At 42.0% G+C, this 21,493-nt stretch overlaps 1 protein-coding gene across 1 annotated transcript; it reads left to right on the top strand.

Annotated features, from left to right (window-relative positions):
• Positions 1 to 6,256: 6,256 nt before the first annotated feature.
• On the top strand, positions 6,257 to 16,803 carry LOC128689778 (uncharacterized). The gene is made up of 4 exons (XM_053778238.2): positions 6,257 to 6,792; positions 8,974 to 9,118; positions 9,292 to 9,727; positions 16,364 to 16,803. The coding sequence occupies exons 2-4, from the start codon at positions 8,978 to 8,980 to the stop codon at positions 16,786 to 16,788; spliced, it is 1,002 nt and encodes a 333-aa protein (XP_053634213.2). The 5' UTR covers positions 6,257 to 6,792; positions 8,974 to 8,977; the 3' UTR covers positions 16,789 to 16,803.
• The last annotated feature ends 4,690 nt before the right edge of the window (positions 16,804 to 21,493 follow it).

A 21,493-nucleotide genomic window follows, 5' to 3' on the forward strand; every position in this document is an offset into this window, starting at 1 on the left:
CCATGGTGTACTCAAAATACTTATTACTTTCCCTGACAATAGTTTCCATCAATGGCTGGTCAAAGAATAATTCAAAGAATTCCAGTTCATTGGCCGTGGTTCCAAGGGGACAAGTAGGTAGAATTCCACTTTGAGAGTCATCAAAGTGGTGGGGCTTGGGAACAAAATTGGGATTTTGCTGCCAATCCCAGATACGGTTTGCTGGTGGTTACTGGACATCATAGGCTGGTTGTGTGGGTGGTTGTGGTGGGCTGGTGGCTGACACTCTGCTTTGTCCTTGAACTGAGTCAGCAGCGTGGGTCCCAGCCTGGGCTGGTGAGTCACGCATGGCGGTGCCACTACCATCACCACTACCACCATCTACTGATGCCTGTGGTCTATCCATGCCAAGTGTAGCCACATCATCCTCACTATCACTATCTAAACCTGGTGTAGGGCCACGGGATGTACTCCGGGATGTACTCCGTCCCCTGGGCACAGCATAGGGTACACTACCCGAGCGCATGCGGCGGCGTACATACCGACGCTTCACTGGTGAATATGATTCCTCACTATCACTACTCGAATGATCGTCAAGCGCAATAAAATCACAATCCACGTCACTATCATCATTATTACTGAAGTCAGAGGCCTGGCCACGTGAAAATATTAGTTTTCTCTTGCGTTGAGGTACAACCGACCGTGAGTCTCGAGTGCCCACACCAGAGGTAGAAGGTTGAAGATCGTCAGGGTTTTCTGCACTATTATCGATATCCTGGTCATTTCTTTCGGTCACTAACTGATCAAAATCATAGAATTCGTCTTCATTTCCACTTCCATCAGTGTCAGAACTATCAGATAGGAAGAGGAGAGTCCCAATTTTCCAGGGAGTGAGAGCTGACTTGCGACGAGGCATGGTGAACAAGGGTAACTGAACCGGCGTTCCCACAATGCTATGCGGGTGCCTAGATTTTTTGTTTATGGCGTGCACCCACCACGCAGACCCGTTCTCTCACATGTAGGCCTATGAGCGCTTTCGCGCTAAATTTGACGGCCCTAGAATTTTGGCGTAGATCTATGGTTTGGACACTCAACGTGAAGCCGTAGATCTACCGGACAGACCCTGAAAGGGTTAAGGCTGTTGGTTACCTGTCAAGAATATTTTAATATCTAAAATAGGGATTAAATTGAATCATATACACAAACATAAACCTCTGCAATCCACTCTACTCTCATTCCATGGCACAGTAATGTGAGTTTCATGCACTAATTAATGAAAGAGTCAGCCTTCCTTGGGAGACTTCAGGACTTTTGCTGTCTTGTGATAGCTTATCTCGTATGTTAAGGTCACAGTTGGGGGGATGGGTGAGTTACACTATATTCATTGGGAAGTGCTAAGCCTATAAAGGTAATATTGCACTTGGGGAATGGGAGATAAACAGGCTTGGTGCAAAGAAGGGCTGGATTACTTCAATTCTCAGTTATTTTACAATACTTGCTGAGTGTCTCGTCTGATTGCCTTCACTTTTCAATGCTAATAGGTATGTTTCAAATTCTGACTGGTGTCAGACCTAATAATAATATAATGTAACAATAATATCTTTATTTGCTAGAAGTGCATGTACAAGGTATACAAGCCTAGCTGACATGAATGACATACTACTATATAGAAAGCCCCTTGTTATACAGAACATTTTGAGCAAATTAGGTCAGTTTTGTCCCAGGATGTGACCCACACCAGTCAACTAACACCCAGGTACCCATTTTACTGATGGGTGAACATAGACAACCGGTGTACAGAAACGCATCCAGTGTTTCTACTTCACCAGGAATCGAACCCGGACCCTCACTGTGTGAAGCGAGAGCTTTTGCCAAGAGTATGCCAGAGTATTTTACAATATTGGCCCCTCTGAGATAAAGAATTCCTCTTTTAGTTTGGCTTCAAAGCTGTTGTTTCTTCGTAGGTTTGCATTAGTTTAGTGTTGCATATGGTCTAATTTGCCATTTTTATTGAAAAGATTGTGATATTAGTGTCCATGTGGTAACTTGTGTATATCAAGGTATACAGTGATGTAGTAATAAGGCTAATCTTATTAGTTTATACCTAGGTGTACTTTAGTTAATTCTAGCTCAATACTGTACATAGTCAACACCAAATTCATTATGTTTATTAGTTACTACACTATTTGACCAATGTGCATTCGCTATAAACTTGTCCAAACATCCCACTGCTACAGATATCAGTACAGTGGACCCCCGACTTACGATGTCCTCAACCTAAGTTAAAACGACTTATGATGCTTGTCAGCATAAAAATTTGACCCCGACATATGTTGAAAAACTTGAATTACATCATTCGTCCCATAAGCGTCCACGTCTGTCTGGCCTGAGTGCCCCAGCTGAGCTAGTGTGACATTGTTTACCATTGGTTATCCACCCAAGATAACCCAAGAAAGTCAGTGTGTCATTGAGGACTGTCTAACTTATTTCCATTGGGGTCCTTAATCTTGTCCCCCAGGATGCGACCCACGCCAGTCGACTAACACCCAGGTGAACAGGAAAAAAATGCCTGGAACTAGTGCTCATATTGGTGAATTTAAGGCCAGCAAAGGTTGGTTTGAGAGATTTAAGAATCGTAGTGGCATACACAATGTGATAAGGCCTGTTCTGGAAGAAAATGCCAAACAGGACCTACATTACTCAGGAGGAAAACATAAGAACATAAGAATGTAGGAACACTGCAGAAGGCCTACTGGCCCATACGAGGCAGGTCCTTATCAAAACGACATCTACCTAAAGCTACTCAAGAAATAACTCCCGTACCCCTTGACACCAATCAAACCCAGCCCCTCCCACTCATATATTTGTCCAGTCTCTTCTTAAAGCTACCCAAGGTCCTAGCCTCTATCACCCCACTGGGAAGACTGTTCCACGCATCTACAACTCTGTTAGAAAACCAGTACTTACCTATGTCCTTTCTAAATCTAAATTTATCCAACTTAAATCCATTATTCCTGGTTCTTACCTGGTTCGACACCCTCAGTACTTTATTAATGTCTCCCTTGTTTATGCCCGTCATCCACTTATACACTTCAATGATATCTCCCCTCATTCTACGCCTCTCCAGAGAGTGGAGATTTAAGGCTTTAAGTCTATCTTCATACGGGAGGTTCCTTACACAGAAAATCATTTTAGTCAATCTTCTCTGTATGTTCTCTAATGAGTCTATGTCCATCCTGTAGTAAGGGGACCAAAACTGAGCAGCATAATCTAAATGAGGCCTCACTAGTGATGTATAGAGCTGTAAAACAACTTTTGGACTTCTGTTACTTCTTGAGATAAATCCAAGTAATCTGTTGGCCTTGTTGCGCACACTAAGGCACTGCTGTCTTGGCTTTAGATTTCTGCTCACCATGACTCCCAAGTCTTTTTCACATTCTGTATGACCAAGCTCTACTTCACCTAGATTATAGCTTCGAGGGTTATTTTCATTACCAAGGGCAAGTACCTTACACTTATCCACATTAAACTTCATCTGCCATTTTTCAGACCAAGACATTAATTTGTTCAAATCGTCCTGGAGTTCATTGATATCCTCCTCAGAGTGAATTATACGGCCTATCTTTGTATCATCAGCAAACTTACTCATGTCACTAGTAATCCCTTCATCAAGGTCATTAATGTAAATTATGAACAGGAGAAGGCCTAAAACTGATCCTTGTGGAACGCCACTAGTGACTAATCCCCATTCAGATTTCACTCCATTAATGGTAACTCTCTGCTTTCTATTGGTAAGCCATGCCTCTATCCATGCTAGAACTTTACCTCCTATACCATGAGCTGCCACTTTTCTTAAGAGTCTCTTGTGAGGTACTCTGTCGAAGGCTTTACTAAAATCCAAATAAACAATATCATATTCCTTATCACTGTCAACTGCCTCAAATGTTCTATTGAAGAACGTCAGTAAGTTTGTCAGGCAGGAACGACCTCTCGTGAATCCATGCTGAGATTCATTTATCAAGTTATGCTCTTCAAGGTGACTTCTGATAATGTCAGCTATAATTGATTCTAATAACTTGCCCACTATAGATGTCAGGCTTATTGGACGGTAATTTGAAGGAGTGGACTTATCCCCTGATTTGAATATAGGAACCACATTAGCCATCTTCCACAACTCTGGCACAACACTGGTAAGGATGGACGCATTGAATACACTCGTTAATGGCTGACTAAGCTCCATCTTGCATTCCTTAAGTACCCTTGAAAACAACTCATCGGGTCCCGGGGACTTATTTTGTTTCAGTTTGTCTATCTGTTTAATAACCATGTCCCTCGTGACAGTAATATTAGTTAACTTAAATTCATCAGGAACTAAATAATTGTTAATTACTGGAATCTCATTTGCATCTTCCTGTGTAAAAACTGACAAAAAATAGTCATTAAATAAGGAACACATTTCCAGTTCATTATCCGTCAGCTGTCCATTCCCAGATTTCAGAGGTCCTACTTTTTCCTTCACCTTCGTCCTATACACTTGAAAGAACCCCTTTGGATTAGTCTTTGATTCATTAGCAACTCTAATTTCATAGTCACGTTTAGCCTTTCTAATCGCCTTTTTTACTTCTCTTTTAAGCTGAACATATTGGTCAGTAAGGTTAACCTCTCCTCTTCTGATGAGCCTATAAATTCCCCTTTTCTCCCCTAATAGATGCTTTAGCCTCCTGTTAACCCATTTGGGATCGTTATTATTAGACCTAATTTCTCTCTGGGGAATGTATATACTCTGGGCACTGTGTACATTATTAAGAAAACAATCATAAAAGCAGATCCCTTCATATTCATAAGTATGATTATCGTCAATAAAATCATTAGCTAGATAACCCCAATCAAGATTAGACAGATGTTCCCTAAGTCCATTATAATCGGCAGAACGAAAATCAGGGATTTTTACTGTATTATCATTATTCTTGCATTCCCAATTAATGCTAAAAGTGATGGATTTGTGATCACTTGCGCCAAGCTCTTCGGTGATCTCCAGATTATTCACGAGTGTTTCCTTATTTGACAAGACTAGGTCTAGCAAATTATTACCCCTGGTAGGCTCAGTTACGCTCTGTTTCAGATAACAGTCCTGAACTGTTTCCATAAAGTCACTGGACTCTAGATTACCTGTCAAAGAATTCCAGTCAATTTGACTAAAGTTAAAGTCCCCTACTATGACTGTTACTGTGTCCAGAAGCCCTAACAATTTCATCCCAAAGAAGTCTCCCTCTATCGTGATCCAAGCCTGGAGGTCGGTATATTACACCTAGAATTAGTTTTTCTTGACCCTCCACGAACTCTACCCAAACAGACTCTGTTACTGCTCCATCTATTTTTATACCTGTTTTTATGCAACAATTAATATTTTCTCGAACATACAATGCAACTCCTCCCCCCTTCCCATTACATCTATCCACATTGAACAACTTAAATCCCTGAATATTACACTCAGCAGTCATATCCCGACTCTTTAAATCATACCACGTTTCAGTTAATGCAATGATATCAAAGTTCCCAGCACATGCTACCAAACGTAGTTCATTAATTTTATTTCTTGCACTTCGACTGTTAGCATAAAATACCATCATATGTTTTTTCTTCTGCACATTTTTCCTATTCATCTTTGTTTTTACACAATTTCTGAAATTATCATTACCCAGAGTTACTCCATGACAGTTACTATTAAGATTCTTAATATCAGAGCATAAGTCAATATATCCATACTCATTATTAATCATTTCTAAACCCATACCTCTAACTAATCCTAGTTTAAAGTCCTAACAACCCCCTCAACTGAGTTAGCAAGAAAACCCACACCTGCCCTGGATAAGTGAACCCCATCCCTGGCATACATGTCATTTCGGCCATAGAAGTTGTCCCAGTTGTCAATGAATGGTACTGCATTATCCTTACAGTGTTTATCCAGCCAACAATTAATACCAATTGCTCTGGACAACCATTCATTACCAACACCTCTTCTTGGCAAAATGCCACATATAACAGGGTGCCCCCCCCCCCCTTCTTCCTAATTATGTCTATAGCTGTCCTGAACTTTCTAACTAAATCCTCACTTCTACACTTGCCTACATCATTGCCTCCAGCACTGAGGCAAATAATAGGATTGATCCCATTACCGTTCATGATGTTGTCAAGCCGGCTAACAATGTCCTCCATCCCAGCCCCAGGAAAGCATACCCTTTGTCTCCTACTCCTGTCCTTCAAGCAGAATGCCCTATCCATGTATCTAACCTGGCTATCCCCAACAACAACAATATTCTTACCTTCCTTGTTGTCGTTCGTCGTTACGATCCCAGTAGTTGACTCACATTCGTCGGGTAGCACCGAGAATGCGTTGGAGGTTTCCACAGGAGTTTCCACAGCAGTCTCTTTCTTCTTCATCGTTTCTGGCTTTCCATTCGTCTTCTTGATCGTCAACTTCGTCGTCCCCTGCTGTCCAGCCACTGACCACGATCCCTTCTTGACCTGAGGACTCGAAACAGGAGGACTACTATGAATCCTCTTGTTTTCCTCGGTCAATCGCCGTATCTCCATCTTTGCTGCCCTCAATTCTTCCTTAAGTTGCTGGTAAAGTTGCTCGATGGAGGGCATCTTGGTTCAGTCCACGGGAGCAAACAAGACACTTCTTCAGAGTTTAGTACAGGTCACCACTGAAGAATGAGGGGAGACCATGATTGAGAAGAGAGGCAGCAAAGTATGCCAGTTAGTAGAGGTAAAAATTCCTCATCACTCATCACTACATCTTCAATAAAGGTAAGTATCGTTTATTCTTCATTTAGTACACTAGTACGTTTTTGTGTGTAGGAAAATGTATATTTCATGTGGTAACAATTTTTTTTCATACTTTTGGGTGTCTTGAACGGCTTAATTTGATTTCCATTATTTCTTATGGGGAAAATTAATTAGACTTACGATAATTTTGTCTTACAATGTGCTCTCAGGAACTGATTAATATCGTAAATCGGGGGTCCACTGTGCTAGAACTCGCCACACTATACAGGATATAAAGAATTACTATTTAAACCTAAAAGATGAATGATCACGTCGACCCTGATCTAAACCTACATAATCTAATGCCCAATCAAAATTTATTGGAAAGTAACTGCCTTTATTACACAGCATCATAAGCCAGCACTATCCTAAATACTGCTGAATGTCTAACATTTAACTACAACATCAGGTTCTTAAGCAAACACTATGATGACCTCCTGGCACTCCTTGATTCCCTAAAGATGCCCTTCTCCTGTATTATTCTCACTGAGACCTGGCTTAAGCAGGATTATCTACCCACTGCCAGGATACACAGCAGTTCACAACTGCAGACCATACCAAGTTGGGGGTGGTATTGCAATCTAACCAACTATCTTGTATTAGCACCACTTGCAATAGTGATGAATATGGAGAATATATAGTGGAACCTTGACTTACGAGAGTCTCAACTTATGAGATTTTTTGAGATACGAGCCATCCCTGGGTCGATTTTTTGCTATGAGTTATGAGCCAACGTTTGAGTTAAGAGCCAGCTTCCCCCTCCCTCTTCCCCCTCAACCCAAAACCTGGACACCTCGCTTGTTTATCTATGATTTCATTCTTTAATCCTTAACCCTTTCAGGGTCCAAAGGCCCTCTCAGAGACTTGTTCTCAGGGTCCCCCTAATTTCAGAAAAAAACAAAATATTTTTTCTTATGAAAAGATAGAATCTTAACCGATCATAATGACACCAAAAGTATGAAATTTGATGGAAAACTTATGGAATTATGCTCTCGCGAAGTTAGTGGTCTCGACGATGTTTACACATCGGCGGTTTTGCCCACTTTGAGCCCTACTTTCGGCCAATTCCAATGTACTAGTCGACAAAAATCGTAACTATTTCGCTAGAACTGCATGCTGCAGGATTTTTTTTTTATACTGCACACACTGACCATGCAGACCCATTCTTTCATATGTAGGCCTACCAGCTTTTTTCCACCAGATTTAAAGGCACTAGAATTTTGGCATATAAATACGGGACTGACACTGGCTCTCAAGCTGTACATATACGGGACCAACCCTGAAAGGATTAATGTACTATTCGTCTGGTTTCTATCCTGGTCATTGATAAGGGGTTGACATGTGGAATATTTTGAGTTACAAATACAGTGGAACCTCGGTATGCAACCTTAATTCATTCCCGAAGGCTGTTCAGGTGCTTCTCTGAGTATCGAACAAGTTCTTCCCAACCAATTTTCTGTTTGGTTAGCTGTTATCATTAATCATCGTAGGCCCCATGGTGACTTATTTATACAAATAATACAAAACACCAAAAAATCCGAAGAAACACGAAATAGTTTACAGCGAAGTTGTGGCAGGTCATATTTGTTTGATCAAGTGCTCAGCTTTGTTCGGGTAGGGAGCTGGTTGTATACTGAGGTTCCACTGTATGTATTTTCTAAAGCTCAGAGGCATGATGTGACTAATAGGTAAATATTTTCAGCATGGAAAGATATATTCTAAGGTAATTGTTGACCCACAGGTATGTAAAGATTAGAATACTTATAAAAAGAAGTAAAAAATGTGGTCCTTAACCCTTAAACTGTCCAAACGTAGATCTACGTTCACGTGCGTAACACTCTGACCTTGATTTTCCCCATTTGAAAGCATGTAAAAAAAAAAAAGTAAATCTACGTTTGGAGCTCCCCCCCCCGCATGTGGACGTAAATCTGCGTTTGGACAGTTTAAGGTTAACGGCCCCCTAAGTGGTCATATGAGAAAGTTAAAATGCATTAGCATGTAGTAAAATGTAGCATCATCGGACATGTAGGGTCCCGATGATGCTGGATTAGTGATAGTCAACCTGTATTAATGTATCACTAAATTTCATTAAGAGCATGCACTAAACCTATATTCGTCATTCAGTGGTAAGTTACAAGATACCAAAAAGTAACTTCTCCACAGAAACATGATTTTGGACTGGCGTGAATCCTGTAACAAGTGGGTGGAGAATATGGTGGAGGAGAAACCGGGGATCAGTACTTCCGTGTGCAACTTCTATAGTGCCTACATCAGAGACAACCCTTTCAGTTGTGTGGACAAAAGACAGGTTTGTTTCTTGTTGCAGTTTATTTGCGTCCAAAGAAATAGAATTTCAGTACTACATTTGCTAAGTATCACTTTAGTTATTTTGGTACAAAATCTTTAGGATGTTTTCATATTTATCTCTATTGAAATTTGGTAATAATAAAGTAGAGTATAATTTCTTTTTAATTCCAACAGTTTGCGAAGGTGTTGTATTCAAAGTTTCCCTCCAAGAAGCGCCGACAGACTGAACGGGGCGGCACCATCGTATACCAAGGTCTTGACATCAAAACTTCTCTGAGACCCTCTCGATGCCCCACTGAGGATGGCCCTAAAATACTGCCAGACTCTCCATTTTCTCTGCTTAGGCACTCTAAACAGAGAGCTGCAGAGTGTAGTGATGATGCAAAACAGGAAATATGTATAGATGTGCCTTCAAGGACACTAAGAAGTAAAAAAGTTGGAACCACATTAGTGTCAAACTTAGAAAATGTACGTGTGCCAGTCCTTAATATAGAAGAACCAGGAACTGCTCGTCCCAAATTTCTGAGACCTAAACCGAAGAGGAGAAAATTGATAGATAGCATTGGCCTGAGTGACAAAGAAAAAGATTTATTAAACACTGACTCAAATGGTAATTTCATTAATTGATGTAATAATGCTCATTTTTTCTTATCTGTAATTTGTTTGGAGCGGTGCAGACTACAGGTGTCACTTCATTTACTGTATAGTATTTTTGTCTAATATTTGTCTTTCTAATGAATCCTGACCTATTTCAGAGATACTTCTTGAATTATATATATTTAAGTGATCTCTACTACATTGCAGTGTTTGAGACAATTTTGTTATTTGTAGACCAAATAATTTTTTGTTGTTAACCCTTTCAGGGTCCGTCCCGTAGATCTACAGCTGGTCGGTGAGTGTCCAAACCGTAGATCTATGCCAAAATTCTAGCGCCGTCAAATTTAGCGCGAAAGCGCTCATAGGCCTACATATGAGAGAATGGGTCTGCGCCGTGGGTGTGCGCCGTAAACAAAAAATATAGGCGCCTGCATAGCATTGTGGGAACGCCGGCTCAGTCACCCTTGTTCACCATGCCTCGTTGCAAGTCAGTTCTCACTCCCCGGAAAATTGGGACTCTCCTCTTCCTGTCTGATAGTTCTGACACTGATGGAAGTGGAAATGAAGACGAATTCTACGGCTTTGATAAGTTAGTGACCGAAAATAATGACCAGGATATCGATAATAGTGCAGAAAACCCCGACGATCCTCGACCTTCTACCTCTGGTGTGGGCACTCGTGGCTCACGGTCGGGTGTTCCTAAACGTAAGAGAAAACTAATATTTTCCCGTGGCCTGGCCTCTGACTTCAGTAATGACGATGATTCTGACGTGGATTGTGATTTTATTGCACTCGACGATCATTCGAGTAGTGATAGTGAGGAAACATATTCACCAGTGAAGCGTCGGTATGTTCGCCGCCGCATGCGCTCGGGTAGTGTACCCTATGCTGTGCCCAGGGGACGGAGTACATCCCGTGGCCCTACACCCGTTTTAGGTAGTGATAGTGAGGATGATGTGGCTACACTTGGCATGGATGGGCCACAGACATCAGTGGATGGTGTTAGTGGGGCTGGTGGTGGTAGTGGCACCGCCATGCGTGACTCGCTGTGCCACGCGGGGACCCACGCTGCTGACTCGTCAGTTCAAGGACAAAGCGGAGCGTCACCCACCAGCCCGCCACAACCACCCGTACAACCAGCCTATGATGTCCAGTATCCACCAGCAAACCGTATCTGGGATTGGCAGCAAAATCCCAATTTTGTTCCCAGCCCTCACCACTTTGATGACTCTCAAAGTGGAATTCTACCTACCTGTTCCCTTGGAACCACGGCCAATGAACTGGAATTCTTTGAATTATTCTTTGACCAGCCATTGATGGAAATTATTGTCAGGGAAAGTAATAAGTATTTTCAGTACACCATGGCAAATACGATCATATCACCACAGTCAAGACTACACAGGTGGAAAGAGACGACTGTTGCAGAAATGTATTTGCTTTTTGCAACAATAATGCTTATGCCTCATGTCTATAAGCATAATATAAAAGCATACTGGTCCACAGATCGGCTAATTTGTACCCCATCCTTCAGTGAAATAATACCAGTGAACAGGTTTATCTTACTGTTACGTATGTTGCACTTCTCTGACAAAACCAGGCCTGACAGAAGTGACAGGTTATACAAGATTAGAAATGTTTTCATGTATCTCAAACAAAAGTTCAGGATATACTTTTATCCATTCAAGAATCTTGTAATTGACGAGTCTTTGATTTTGTTCAAAGGTAGACTGTCATTCAAGCAGTATATACCGAGCAAGAGGAACCGCTTTGGTATAAAACTGTTTGTACTCTGTGATTGTGACAGTGGCCTGGTGTTGGATATTGTTGTATACACGGGTAGTAAAACATTGAAAGATACCAAGATGTTATTGGGTATATCAGGTGACGTAGTGAGAAACATGATGGCACCTTATCTTGGTAAGGGCCATACATTATATACCGATAACTAGTACACAAGCCCATTACTCAGTGATTTCATGCGAGTGAACAAGACAGATGTGTGTGGCACAGTGCGTTCTAATCGTAAACATATGCCCAGGCTCAACGCAGGTGTTCGTGGTGATGACGTGCAGGTGTTTACTGCCAATGACATCATGGCATTACGGTGGCATGACAAACGAGATGTCACATTGTTGACAACCATTCGCCGTAATGAAATGCAAGACAGTGGCAAAGTTGATCGAGTGACTAATGAATGTATTCGAAAACCAGTGACAGTGATTGATTATACACAAAACATGCGCTTGGTTGACAAGTGTGACATGCAGATTGGTTTTGTTGACTGTGTTCGTAAGAGTTACAAGTGGTACATGAAACTTTTCTTCCATCTCATGGACATTTCAATGCTGAATGCATATAATATGTACCAAATAAAGACTGGTAACAGACCACCGTATGGTGAATTTTGTTTGTCTGTTGTCAGACAACTCATAATGAAGTACCAGGTAACAACACCTGCAATACAACATGGTCCTCGAATTCATCACAATATACCCAAGCGTTTGAGGAGAGAAGGTGATCATTTCATAATACAGCTTCCTTCAACTCAAAAGAAATTTGCTCAGAAGAGATGCATTGTCTGTGCACAAACAAAACGACGGCAACAAAGACGCAAAGACACTCGGTTTATGTGTGAGGAATGTAAGGTGCCTCTGTGCATGGTGCCTTGTTTCAAGGAGTTCCACAAGCTCCAGCAGTTCTAAAACCATGTCCAGTGATTGTAAATATGTAAATATATGATAGAACATTAGTATTATACAATATTTGTGCATGTTTATTGTAATAAACAACAGTGGTAAACAATAATATGATAATAACTTTAGTGCGGTTATTGTGTTCAATACAGTGAGTATATATATATCAATTATATACAGTATTGGTCTCTCAGGCCCCAAATGTTAGTAGGAATAGAAAAATATTGGAAAAGAAAAGAAAAAACAACTAAAACAACAAAATAATATAATACGCGTATGTGGAATTCGTCGATGTTGCCGCCACCACATCATTTTCTACAAACTTCTTGGCACTGTATCTCGGTAAGTACTGATCAGATTCTAATTTTTTTTGTTTTATTACCTTCACAAAAATATGCTCTTTAATTCTGTAAGAAAAAATAATTTTTTTTTTTTTTTCAAAATTTCTTGGACACTGGTGCGTGACTTCAGATTTTGGCCTTGGACCCTGAAAGGGTTAATAAACATGCCTCGGTGGGAGACAGCCGACTTGTTGACAAAAAAAAAAAAAAAATCACAAAATTTAAGGGCTTGAGATTCAGAAGAAATGACATAAGAGTTCTTGGTAGCTATATACCATATAGAATTAAAGACATAGGCACATTTGTGGAATTTTGTTGTGAAAATTATATTCCTTAGATGTTAGGGAGGTTTATTTTTTAAGTGAATAATTCACAAAATGAGTAAAGTGATCATGTAATCTGATCACTGTGCATTTTACACATTATTTCATATATCCCCTTAAGGGGGCTGCACATTTCCCCCCAACTGGGAGGTGGGTTTAACAGTTGTCTGAAGAATCACCAAATTCTCCACACTCTGGGGGAGGAAGTGTTTGACCTAGTCAAACAAGGCCATGGGCTTCTGCCCTTGCGGTGTCCTTGAGCTATCGATTTCTTCACGGGATTACCAGGTGACTCCTGGGGGAATCTGTCGGGGCCTAGCTCTTGGTAGATCATTCATTGTAAGTGGCACTAAACTGTCGGTGGTAATCTCACAGCAATGTTTCCCTCGTGATGTACAGTAGTGTTTGAGGTGGTTTAAAGGAGCCCACAGGCATCCCATGTCTGAGTGAATGGGCCTGAGTCAGGATTATGGAAAGGATGTCTGTGGATAAGCCAACGTGGCAGACAGTGCCTTAATTGGTTGTTGATACACTGTAATGTGAGTCAGTAGGCCAGCACACAGGTGCTCAACCACCCTGGCAGTTTTGGCCGGTAAACAGGTACTGACTGCACTGCCATAGTGGCATTTCCTAACTAATACATGTGTTCCCACTGGGTTTTCTGTGTCAAACTCGGGCTAAAATTAGAGAGACCCAGTGTGTGGTGTGTATTCCGGGGGTCATGAATTGTGATGTCATCACAAGGTTACATTGGAGGTGTAGTGTAGTGGAAACAGTGCCAGGTGGTGCCACTGTTGTGGTTGATGATGGCTTGTGTGAGAGACGTGTCCCCTTGTGGTTCAAGCAGCTGCCATCTCAAAACAACCACAATGGTTGAGGCGCCAGATTCAATTAACTGTTTGTAACTGTTACTAGCAATGTAATGTAGGATATGTTACTCCCACTGCACAAGGTGCTCTATTGAACGTGTGTGTATGATTAACAGTAAATAACGAAGGACCAATCTCGTGGTGATGTTACTCCTAGTCATTGTTACTAGCTAGCTTCCTAGTGGTTCTGTGGGACCATAGCTATTCTATGTCTGGTTTTGAAGGTCCAAAGTTATGCTACATCCGGTTTGGAAAGGACCAAAGCTGTGTAGAATAGAGGGTCTGTGGGTTATGACTGAGAGAGTTAGTGGTCCCAGTTCAATCATGAAATTCAGCTTCGGACCTGCTGCTACACTCGAGGCTATCTGAATTGAAATGTACGTACCTCCATTACACAGTGGGCAGCACGAGCGAGACAGTGGCAATTGCAGGTATCTTTTAAAAGGGAATAGCTACCCCTTGCACGTGGTAGAGCACATGAATGCATTCAAAGACTAGAATACGTATGTGAAAGATGTGCTGTGGTATACAGGGAATACCTGTGGAGTCACGTGCCACTATCTCGTCTAGCCATGAGAGTGCAACTTTGGTGAATTAACTATAGGGTCGCGTGCGGTAACGAATAATTCACTGCAATGGATGTCACTGGGGAAGTCCCCCCGCATCTCTCACTGGCTGAGGTGTGACTGCTGGCCTTAGGCCAGCAAGGCTGGGCATGGGTAACTGTGCCAAACAGTGTATTAATGTATAGGTAGTGTAATTACTATGTTAAGCTAAACAACTAACTCTAATTTAGCCTAAATAAGTGTATGTAGTAATGTATAATACAGTAGCCTGTGGAGGAATTGTTATAAAGCTAAGACTTATAAATTAAGTAGATACAGAACTGGCAACCCCCTTAAGGGGGGGGGCTGTATGTCTTCCCCCCCCAACCGAGAGGTGGGTTTAATGGTCGTCTGGAGAATCACTGGATACTCCACACTGCAGAGGTGCCCAGATATGACAGGTTAGATGTCACTCCAAATAGCCATTATCCCAAACCCCTTCTTTAAAGTGCAGTCATTGTACTTCCCACCTCCAGAACTCGAGTCCAGCTAACCGGTTTCCCTGAATCCCTTCACAAAATATACTCTGCTCACACTCCAACAGCTCGTCAGGTCGCAAAAACTATTCGTCTCCATTCACTCCTAACACGCTCACAGGCCTGCTGCATGTCCAGGCCCCTTGCACACACAACCTCTTTAACCCCCCTCCCTCCTTCCATCCTTTCCTAGGACAAGCCCCACCCCTCCTTCCCTCCAACATATTTTGCTCTATCCTCTCTAAATGACCTAACCACCTCAATAACCCCTCTTCAACCCTCTGAATAATACTTTTAGTAACTTAACCCCTCCTAATTTCCACACTATAAATTCTTTGCATATTTACACCACAAATTGCCCTTAGACACGACATCTCCACTGTCTCCAGCCTCTTTCTCACTGCAACATTCACAACCCATGCTTCACACCCATATAAGAGTATTAGTACCAATATAGTCTTGTACATTTCCTTCTTTGCTTCCATGGATAACTTTTTTGTCTCCACAGATACCTCAATGCACCACTTTTTTTCCTTCATCAATTTTATGGGTTAACCTCATCCTTCATAAACCCATCTATTGACAAATCTACTCCCAAATATCTGAACACATTCACTTCATCCATACTCCCTCCCTCCGATGTGATATCCAATTTTTCTTTACCTAACTCATTTGATACCCTTTTTCAGCTTATTCTTATCTACTTTCACTTTAAATTTTTTCTACACACCCTCCCAAACTTGTCCATTAGCTTTTGCAACTTCTCTTTAGAATCTCCCAAAAGCACAATATCATCAGCAAAAAGTAACTGTGTCAATTCCCATTTCATATTTTATTTGCCATAATTTAATCCCACCCCTCTCCCCAACACCCTAGCATTTACTTCTTTTACAACTCCATCTACAAATATGTTAAGCAAGCATGGTGACATTACACATCCCTGTCTAAGGCCTACTTTTATTGGAAAGTAATCTCCCTCTCTCCTACCCCTCAAGGGAGGTTCATTGATGCTGGTGAGGTGCTCTTGATCTAAGGAATTGGATCAGCACTCCAATTCCCTGAATTAAGCCTGAATGCCTTCCATCCCCTCCCCCACAGGTACAGTATAATCCCTATGGGTTTAATACTTCCCCATAATAATTCCCCTTCTTCACACCCTAACCTGAACCTCACTATCCTCATAAATTCTTTACAGCATTAAGTAACTTACTACCTATTCCATACACTTGCAACATCTGCCACATTGCTTCCCTATCCATCCTATCATATACCTTTTCTAAATCCATATAATTGTGTATATGTATATAAAATATAAGATTATAGTGCCTTGTTTTGCTTTAAGGTAACTCTACACTTCTGGTGAAAGACAAAAGAGAAGAGAATGAAGTCATAGAAGAGAGTCTACTGAAATTGGACTACTGCACCTCACGCCCTCTCTTACCCCAGTTACTTGAATTAAATGAGAATCACAGCAAGAGTGATGTTCAACCAAAGCAGCAATCTGAAATTTCACCCACTAGTAGCTCTTCAGCCAAGCATCAATCTGAAATTTCACCCACTAGTAACTCTAAGGCCAAGGAATGGATCAACAAAAAGATGGTCATGGCTCATCAATGGGTGGATAAAAACCTGGTGCACAAAAAAGGAGTTACAACTGAGTCCTCAAGGATCGTCAGAGCCTATGCTCGTGACAATCCAAATGATTCCCTACTTCCAACCAGCGTAAGTACTTTACTCTGTACAAATTCACTCCTGAACAATGGTTAAGTAATTAAATGTTGATAGGGTTGCTGATAATGTCAGGTTTCAATGTCTGTTTGACTGCATGAAGATTAAGATCACAAGTCATTGTAACATTATTATCCATATTACCATTAAATTTGTAGTGCTAAACCCCAAGAGATTTTACAGCATCTGGGAAATTGGAGGTAATAAGGTTTGATCCAGAGTAGGGTAGCTCCAGTTCCTTGGTTTCAAGAGCCCTTCACCAGCATAAAAGCACATCTACTTGCATATCCCTCAAAGGGACTCTCATCAACTAATCCAGGATGATTGTCTCAAATAATAAAGAAACTACACTTGAGAGATGCACCTCTTGGTATATATCTCCCAACTCGTACTTCATGTTCCACATCCTTCTAAGGTTCCTTGATACAAGCAAAGGTCTCTTGATTCAAGAAAAAGGATGTGTCCTCTCTGGCCTCTTCAAGGGAGGGGGGGAGGGAGGGCTCTTTGGCACAGTGAAGAGGTTTCTGGTCTGAGGAATTGGACCTTTTAATCTTCCTTTGACTGAACCTAATTACCTCCCACTTCCTCTTTCCCTATCCCATTCTTCCCATCCCTTCTTTCCTTGCCCCATCCCTCCCCTCCTTCCTTTCCTGCTTTTGACCTTTGGGGGTCTTTCCCTCTGAAATTGTAATAAAGTTGGTAGAATTACCGACAATATGTAAAGTAAAAGGACAAGTGCAACTAATGTGACATTTTATTGTGGCAATGTTTTGCTCTCTAGGAGCTTTATCAAGCCATGGCTTGATAAAGCTCCTGGAGAGCAAAACGTTGCCACAATAAAATGTCACATTAGTTGCACTTGTGTCCTTTTACCCTCTGAAATTCTAGTTCCTAGGTTGGGGAAAGGATGTCGTCTGTTCTAAATCATTGAGGTCCTTGGTGGTGGTGGTGGTTGGTGTTTGCTGTGGATTCTGGATCATCTGGAGATGTCCTGATCCCCCTCCAGAGCTCCAGGGGGAGGGGAGTGGCTTAGGGTATCCTTTGGGTGACTGGTGTATCTCTTGAGGCTACCTGTTGGTTCTGGAAGGTGGTGGCTGAAGGAGGTACGCCTTGTGGCAGGTTTCCAGCCGCCCTCTCATTTGTTCGCCGAGATGGTTCAGTGGATGTGAGGTTGGTATCCTGGGTAGCTGGTTTACAGGCATGAAGGGTAGGGTATGGCACAGGTTACAGATAGCATCTGCACTGCTGGCTGCACTGAGGGCCCTCTTGGGCAAGGAGGGGGATATACGATCCCTTTTATTTCACCAAGAAGCACTCTCTCCACATTCTTCCCCTCCTTATTTTTTCTCTCCCCCCCCCTTTTTTTTAAATAAATGAAGTGCAGGAAAACAGGAAAATTATCTTGGAGACCCATACCCATGACCTGCCTCCTCCCAGACACTTTCCTTCCTACAGCACCCCATACAGACCCTGGCACACCTTTGTACCTCTCGTCCAACCTGGTACCTTCTCCAGGTCATGTTCCATTACCCTTCTCTAGTACCAAAGTTCCAACCAACCCTTTAGACACTTCTGACCTCCAGCAGCTTTGACTATGATCCCAGCTTCTCAACACAGTGTGTCGATTTTCGGATCATACACGACTTACGACTGCCCACCTCTAACCTTCTGTCCAAGCAACCTCAACCTGTCACTGATGACCCTATCTCAGTTTCCTCTCATGCTTCTAAGAAATGCCCAACTAGGCAATTCCTCCCATTATGCTCTGTTTCAAAGTCCCTCTTGGACATAATTCTGTATGCTTCAACTAACTTCTGTCTTCTATCTTTCCAGTCACAGCATCAGCAAGGCACTCCTTCACCATGTTTGACAGAACATTTTCTTCCACATTCTTAAGAGTAGTACATGCATTGTCAAAGTACAAAATGCAGAGCAGGCACAGTCTTTCACTTGTTAAGATTCGCAAGTGCATCTTCCTTAATTCTTCCTGTGGATCTATTGTCCTTCCACATATGCATGTAACAAAGACATTCTGGAGCAACTTGGGCTCCAGAATCTCCCAGTCATTGAAGTCGACACTTACACACTCCCTGCCTCTGGGCAGAGGTGCTATCTTTGCAATATAGCGAGGCTAACTTTTGACAGCCGTGAACTGCCACCATCTTTTCATGTAGTGGGACAATACCTACAAATGCAGGAGGTGATTCCTACCCAACAACAATGTGGAAAATGCTGGCGCTTTGTCCACCTGGCAGAATATTGCAGGTCAGTGGCAGAATGCCCTGCCGATGGTACAGCTGACCATAGAAGTCCATCCTGCAACCACCCCCCCCTCTTGCCTTAACTGCAAAGAGGTACATCTGGCCTAGTCTCGCTGTTGCCAGATTTTAAGAGAAAGGGAGATCTGTTGTCTTGAAGAGAAAGAGGGCTTCTCTGATGCCATGGCAGTTTCCCATCTCCTCCAATGGAGATGGAGATGTGTCCCTGACTTTTGCAGTCACCTCAGTGTCCAACCCCTTTTATGGTCTTGGGCTCTGAGGTTCCAACCTCAGCATCTCTTACTGTCCCTACTTCATGTTACCACTCACATGTTTCAACTTCTATGAGCCCCCTCCAATGTAAATTGATGCCACATACCCCTTCGCCAAAGTCAACATCATTTACGTCCAAATCTCATTCAACCCCCAAACCACATGATATTCCCAAACATTCTTCTTTCCCTATCTCAAATTCTAAGCCTTTACCTCAAAATGCATCTGATACTGTTTTGAGGTTCATCCACCCCAAGTACAGTTGCTCTCTCACCTGTCCCTCCGGAAATTTCTACCCGCCAGAACACCTCTATCCCTTCTTTGGTGTCTTTCGTTGTCTCCACTTCTTACTCAAACTACATCTTCTCCCTTTGCTGCCAAGTGCTCTCTGCCTTCTCTGTTATCTGAAACTATTGAAGCCACATTTGTCAAGGGGACAATACCTATGATGGACATGGTCCACCCACGCCACTACACATGCTCACCTTCCACGCCTTTCTTCACACCATACCAATACTTCACTCCTTACTAATTTCCCAGTGCCTCTGCATGTTAATTAACTTAACTTACTCTCCTAGTCCATAGTACATGCAAAACGTTAGTTATGCTCTATTAGCCAATCATGGCTTGTTTACAGTGGAATACTCGTATTCAAGGCCTTGGGAGTAATCGGGGAGAGCTTCGGTTGTTGCTCTCCTAGTTTTCCCGTTTGTGTCTGCAAGAACCAAAATTGTGCTCCACTGTTTTCAGTTCTAATCTCAGGCTATATCTTATTGCATTCATCAGATCTTTTTCCCAATGGGACTTTCAATGAAAGTGCACTTCTCGTGCGCCACAGTATACCACATTCTCCGGTCCTTGTCCATACTTTGCTGCATTACACTGCAGCTTGCATCTACTTGGACAAAGAGAATACATTCTGCACTTTATCTTCCTCCTCAGCCATTATCTATTCCAGATATGACATTTCTGATTTTCTTCCTTCCTTCCTTCCTCCTCCTCTTGTTAGATTTTAATGCTCATCATTTCCTCTGGGGAGGGTTCCACTGTGACTTTCATAGCAATCAGTTAGATAGTCTTCTCACTTCTCTTTGCCTCCACTCATTTTGACCCTCACACTCAAATTTTCTCTTGCATAGATCTCTCAATTTGCTCCTTAGATGCACTCAACTTTATCTGGTCTGTGCTCCTTAATTTATGCAATAGTGATAATTTTCCTATCCTACTTTTCATAAGTATTCTCAGTCTCCTCTTAGCCCAAATTTGGAATTTAAACAGGCAAATTGGGCCCTTTGGTTGCATCAAACTGTTTTTAGTAAAGAACCTTCTCCAGTGTCCTCAACAGCTGTGTTAGTACAATTATTTTTTTCCTTGGTTTTAACTGCAGCCACAAATGCAGGCACTCATTTAACCAAGTTCTATTCCTAAGAGTAGATTGTTAAGAGTTGGTCAGTAAGCGAGGAGCCGCCCCTTACCAATATTTCGAGCATACTCTACCGGTAGTGGGTCTGTGTCAACCGTCTTCAGATATTGTTTTAATGTCACCTTTGCACCACTTATAACATTTTTAGTATTCTAAATGTTTATACAGTAGTGTACTGTGTGCTGTAATTAACAGAATAAACTAATTTCTGAATAATGAGTCATCATCGGAGTTTGCAGGGTTATCGGGAGCTGTAGAGGGCCCGGGGAAGGGAGATGGTGAGGAAATGGAAGGATTTGTAGGAGTAGGGGTGCTGGGTGTAGATTTCCAGAAGAATCCCATTTTGTGTACATTTACATGAATAAACTGACTGACATGCTCAGCTGACTGGCTAGCTGTCCCTTCTCCCCCCCCCCCTCTCTTTTTACATAGGGTTTGACAAGGTTAAGGATCCCTAGCTTTATTGACAAGCTATTTACAGGTTAAGGATTCCTAACTTTATTGGCAAGCTAAGAGCTGTTACCTACATCAGCTCATTTGAAAGCATTTTTATTGTTATGAGACATACAAGTAGGGAACAGGATGAAGTTGGAGCCATCTGTGGGCCAGCATTTTCATTTGATCAACTGACGTTATCTCGTTGACATCATTATGCTGTACGAATGTGTTCCATACTCGAGTCATCCTGGGTATGTATGATCTCAGATGGAGTGATGTTCTGGAGAAGGGTACAGCCAGAGTGAAGTTGCTGCTTTCTGCCCGTCTTGTGGCATAATAGCTTGTTTCACGC

This window comes from Cherax quadricarinatus, unplaced genomic scaffold (genome assembly GCF_038502225.1).
Source record: "Cherax quadricarinatus isolate ZL_2023a unplaced genomic scaffold, ASM3850222v1 Contig3980, whole genome shotgun sequence".
Classification (NCBI taxonomy): Eukaryota; Metazoa; Arthropoda; class Malacostraca; order Decapoda; family Parastacidae; genus Cherax; species Cherax quadricarinatus.